At 33.3% G+C, this 4,676-nt stretch overlaps 1 protein-coding gene across 2 annotated transcripts in view; it reads right to left on the bottom strand.

Annotated features, from left to right (window-relative positions):
• The window catches only part of LOC111464540 (chromatin assembly factor 1 subunit A), a 9,545-nt gene that overhangs the window by 926 nt on the left and 3,943 nt on the right, over positions 1-4,676 (bottom strand). The window contains exons 5-12 of one of the 2 annotated variants that reach the window (XM_023108777.1): positions 4,059-4,138; positions 3,299-3,359; positions 2,931-2,998; positions 2,648-2,729; positions 1,596-1,679; positions 1,425-1,502; positions 986-1,105; positions 38-235 (exon numbers count right to left, since the gene is read on the bottom strand). In XM_023108777.1, the coding sequence (XP_022964545.1) occupies positions 59-235; positions 986-1,105; positions 1,425-1,502; positions 1,596-1,679; positions 2,648-2,729; positions 2,931-2,998; positions 3,299-3,359; positions 4,059-4,138 (750 nt within the window). In that variant the 3' untranslated portion in view covers positions 38-58. Of the gene's footprint in view, positions 1-24; positions 236-985; positions 1,106-1,424; positions 1,503-1,595; positions 1,680-2,647; positions 2,730-2,930; positions 2,999-3,298; positions 3,360-4,058; positions 4,139-4,676 lie in introns of those variants that run through there. The other variant, XM_023108776.1, reaches the window with a different exon arrangement.

The following is a 4,676-nucleotide window of genomic DNA, read 5'->3' as shown; positions in this document are numbered from 1 at the left end:
TTTTTTTTTTTTTTTTTTTTTTTGTTCTTGTTTTTTTTAATTTATCTGTAACATGAAATTAAAGAACACCAAAGAAGGGATTCTTAATTGCAGAGTCGAGCTCAGAGCCAGCTGAATTAAGCACTGCTCTGTCAACTTTGTCTCTGGGCAAAAACAAGAACTCATCACCTTCAATTTTCTCAAACCCACACAGCTCTAGAAACTCGATTCCTCCTCTCAGTGCACCCACTCTATCCTGTTGCATCCAATCAGTAATCCCAGTTTAGTTTCACTATAACGTAACAAGAAAGGGACGGGACTGCAAACGATGTGCTCGAGAATATATAAATTTATAAATTTAATCCTGAAGTTTAGTTCTTATACATTGAAAAAAAAGAAATCAATTACAAGATTTAAATTATAGTTCTAGCCTCTAGGTAGTACCCAACTTCTAACTATGATGTGACAATTTTTACTACAAAAAAACATTTACTAATTTGATATGATACAACCAGAATGAAAGTGGCTGGATCAAATAATTAGAGCATGTGACACTTTCCAAACCCACATAATGAATCTCTTCTATGAAGATCACACCACTTACTTTTCAAACCCATATATCACTTCAGTTCAAATAAGCCAACTTTTGGCTGGATCAATCTGTTATTTAACTATTTCTAGATTAAAAATTACAATGAACAAGAAAGAGGATAACTAATCATGCCACGGAGTGGCAGCAAGTATCACAAAATCAAGTTCACTGTCATAATGTTAATGGTCGAATGATAAATTCCAATGGAGAAAGATCATTCTTGCTTCATTGCTTGTTATATATTTTGGGTCCAGCTGAAAACATATCATTGGTTTGCAAGTATGTGATATAATGAAGTATTTTGGATTAGAGAGTTTTATTCACCAGAAAAAGGCGGCAAAAGAGAAGCATAAAAAGGGCAATCAATATAAAAAAAGGACAACAGTCCCATTAATCATCCAATTGGGCAGTTACCTGGAAAGTTTGGTTGCTGAGTCTAATCTTTCTGAACTTCTCTTCATCAGGATTTTTCACCACGTTTCCCACGTAAGTTAGAAGGGTTTGAAACGCCCTCTTCACTTTAGCATCATCCTCCTACCACAATAGAAGTAGTTCAGTAAGCCAAGCGGCCACTCTAATCAATGGAATTTACTTGAGAAATGAAAGATGAATAGAAATTATCATTTCAGTACTGACGTTCAAGAAATTAGGAGTGGCGTCTTTGACTTGGCTAAGTTCACAACTTCTAACGGGTGTAAAAGTTCAATTTTTTTTTTCGGTTATATCCAATAATATAAGTAATTGTACTTCTATGTGTGTGTGAGCACATATAGGAAAGTAATTGTAACTTGAGTGGGTTCTTGTGAATTCCTATTTTTGTTGGAGGGTTTTATGAAATCTCAAATATATTTACCTTGTGATTGGACTTTAATGATCGCAAACATTCTCTCATTTGCTCTGCTTTTGAAGCAGGTCTAACCGGCAACGAGAGCTGCAGTTCAAATAAACTAATATTTAATCACAGATACTCTATGCAATTCAGAAGTTGAAGAGTAGATACCGTATCCGGAAGGGCAGGCAATACCTTTTTCTCTTCAACAACTGGGGCGGGAGGTTTCGCAGTTGAAGGATCTTCTGCTGGCAACCCAAGTCTCCGTCTTCTTTCCGCCTGGTGAAAATAACTTCTTTAGGACAAAATTCAAATTCTATTATCATATTTCCCACAACTAAAGCGTAAGTAATGTGTTTATTTAAAACAAAAATGAAGAATTTTCACTCTTTACCAGCCAAAATAGCATTCCTTTTGGACCATCAGGATTTCTTTTGCATAAAACTTTGTTCTTCAAGTTGAAGAAAATTAAAACTTATTTCATGATGAGCGTTCTGTTGGTAGCAACCTTTTAATACTAAATAGTCATAAACACCGCCATATCTCTTGCATATTATTCATTATTTTTTTTACGACAGAATAAGTTTTCCATTAATGGAAGGGGAAAGTTCATAAACTAAGCTTTCATTAAATGATCTTTTTGCTCCGGAAAGTTCTGTTCTTTAATCTGTTAGCTTATCGGCATACATAGCTTATCCGGAAAGTCCTATATATTAAAAATTATTATAATGGGAAGTTTTTCATGATCCATGCTCACTTAACAAAACTCAATTAATCTCATTATATTTGGAATTAAGAAATCCAGTATATAAATATCCTAGCAGGGCTGACTTGACTTAGAAAAGGACAATACACACTGATGAGACAGATTTCACCACCGAGGTTTCAGATCATGATTCCAAAGAAATTAGTCTCTGTCTTTTAACCAGTATACCAACCCCGCTAGATAAATAATTGAAATTACCGGTTGCAGTCTAATTATCACTTCTTTTCACGGCTGAGGTTACTGAAGAAATGATTAAAGGTGTAAAATACGACCACAACACTAAAAATAATTTCCGTAAACCAACATGCAGCGATGCATTTAAAATATTTTAGATTAATCTGAAAAGTAATCACAGTCAGAAATCAATGCAGATTGATTCGAGAAGAACAACACACTTAAAGAATATTAAAAATGAAAATCTTAACCATGGCTTCATTGCATTAATCAAACAAAACTCCAGGATCAGGAACTATCAAAATACCTTGTCCTCTTCAAGTTTTTGACGAATTTTTTCTCTGGCTCTTTTCTCTTCTTCTTTTTCAGCTTTCCTCAAGGCCAATATTCTACAACGGGAAAGATATTTTGCAGTTGAAAAAGGGAACAAGCTTGAGTACAATATCGTAATAATGCTTTCAATATCATAAGAACAATTACAGATATGAACAATTCTATCAAACTGTAATAATGCTTTCAATATAGAACAATTACAGATATGAACAATTCTATCAAACTTAAAAATACCGTAACAAAGACCCAAAAAGTACCTTTTTCTCTCATTTAATTCCTCCATCCTTTTTGCTTCTAAGAGCTCCTTGCCAATTCGAATTCTCTCCTGGAAAAACAAACACGTTATATTATATATTCAAGTTGTCACAGTCCTTAAAAAGCTAAAAGACCCAGCTTTACTACTTTCACTTTTCCATGGCCCGACTTCTAGTTCAACCACCAAAGTAAAGAAAGAGAAAAGGAGCTTGATTATTAAAAATTAGAACACAAACATGAAAGAAATAAAAGAAATGACAACAAAAAACTTTTAGAATGAAAATACGATAAGTCTTCATCCTAATGTTCCTCATAATTATAATTATTTCTTGAAAGATTTCTGTAAAAAAAATGAATGTAACAAAAATACCTTTTCCCTTTCTCTCTCTGCTAGCTTCTCTTCCTCCTCTTTTTTCTTCCGAGCTCGTTCCCTAAAAAATAGTTCACCATATGAGAAACAGAATAGCAAGCAAATCACCAAAAGTTTGCTCGTTCACCTAACAAAACAATGCTAACTGGCAATTACGCAGTCAGAGGAATATTTATGATTCAGTTCATCAGAACTATTTTCCATCCTTTTAGTTGGGTTTTCTTGCCCAAACACTATTTATTGTACTCCCTTTGGACGTTAAAAAAAATTGTAATCCTTACGTAATACAATCTAATTGGAAGTCATTCTTTAAATTTGTTGAATTAGGGAGATATATTATTCTCCCCCTATTTTGTATTCTTTAATTAATTCAATCTTACCCAAAAATAACAGTAGAGTTGAAAATCCAAAGGAAAAAAAAGAACAGAACAATTTAGCTCAATGTTGAATTTAACATATAAAAACCGAGGAGATTTTCGAGGTTAGAAGGATAAAGTTCTCTCTGGATGAGAGGTATAGAACAAGCTTGATGACCATAGGATTTTTATTCTAGTAACATTCAGCAAAATAAAGAGATTAAATAAAATTGATTTTAAAGCATTAAAATAAAGCTTGAGTTCAAGAGAACCAGAGAAAATAACATAAACACACAACCAGGATGAGTAACTAGAGAGGAATTTATCGAAATAAGCTTGGTAATACAAACATGCTTCTGTCTATTCAATACTTCCGTCATTTCACTGAGTGACCTACTCTATACCTTAGCTCCTGTTGTTTTGCTTTCAGTTGCTCAGGTGTAAGAGCAGGCTTGGGAGCCTCGACCTTTGTATCCTTAGGAACCTGCAAGATAAATACAAAGTCAGGTGTCATTCCCTGCAATGATTAAAAATGCACACAGGGATGTCATATATCCTATTGGCCTACTGTCTCTGTCAAGATTTCTTTTTACTTAGAATACAACAATATAATATGTAAGCAAGATGGTAAGACATCCTGCCAACGAAGATTACAAAAATGAAAGGATATCATACATCTTGGCTACATTGTGTCAGTTGGTTCAGTTTTATATAATTTAAAAACAGAATGGTTTGTTTGATTTGGTTTTTTCATCAATTTGAGCAGCATTGGTTGATTCTTCAAGTTTCTTAATTTGTTTGGTAGATTTTGATCGGTTTGGTAAGCTCTTCTTTTTCTTTTTTTTTTTTCTTTTTTTTTTTTTTCTGTGTTCGGATACCTAATACAAACCAAACTAATTGTACCTCTATGGTGAACCCATCCTTTGGTTTGGGGCTCTCTCTCCCTCTCTTTCTTTCTTTCTTCTTCTTCTTCTTTTTTTTTTTTTTTTTTTTTTTTTTTTTTTTTTTTTTTTTTTTTTTTT

Source organism: Cucurbita moschata, unplaced genomic scaffold (assembly GCF_002738365.1).
Source record: "Cucurbita moschata cultivar Rifu unplaced genomic scaffold, Cmos_1.0 Cmo_Scf00030, whole genome shotgun sequence".
NCBI lineage: Eukaryota > Viridiplantae > Streptophyta > Magnoliopsida > Cucurbitales > Cucurbitaceae > Cucurbita > Cucurbita moschata.
The sequence above is the reverse complement of the archived record's forward strand: the minus strand, read 5'-3'. Positions and strand labels throughout refer to the sequence as shown.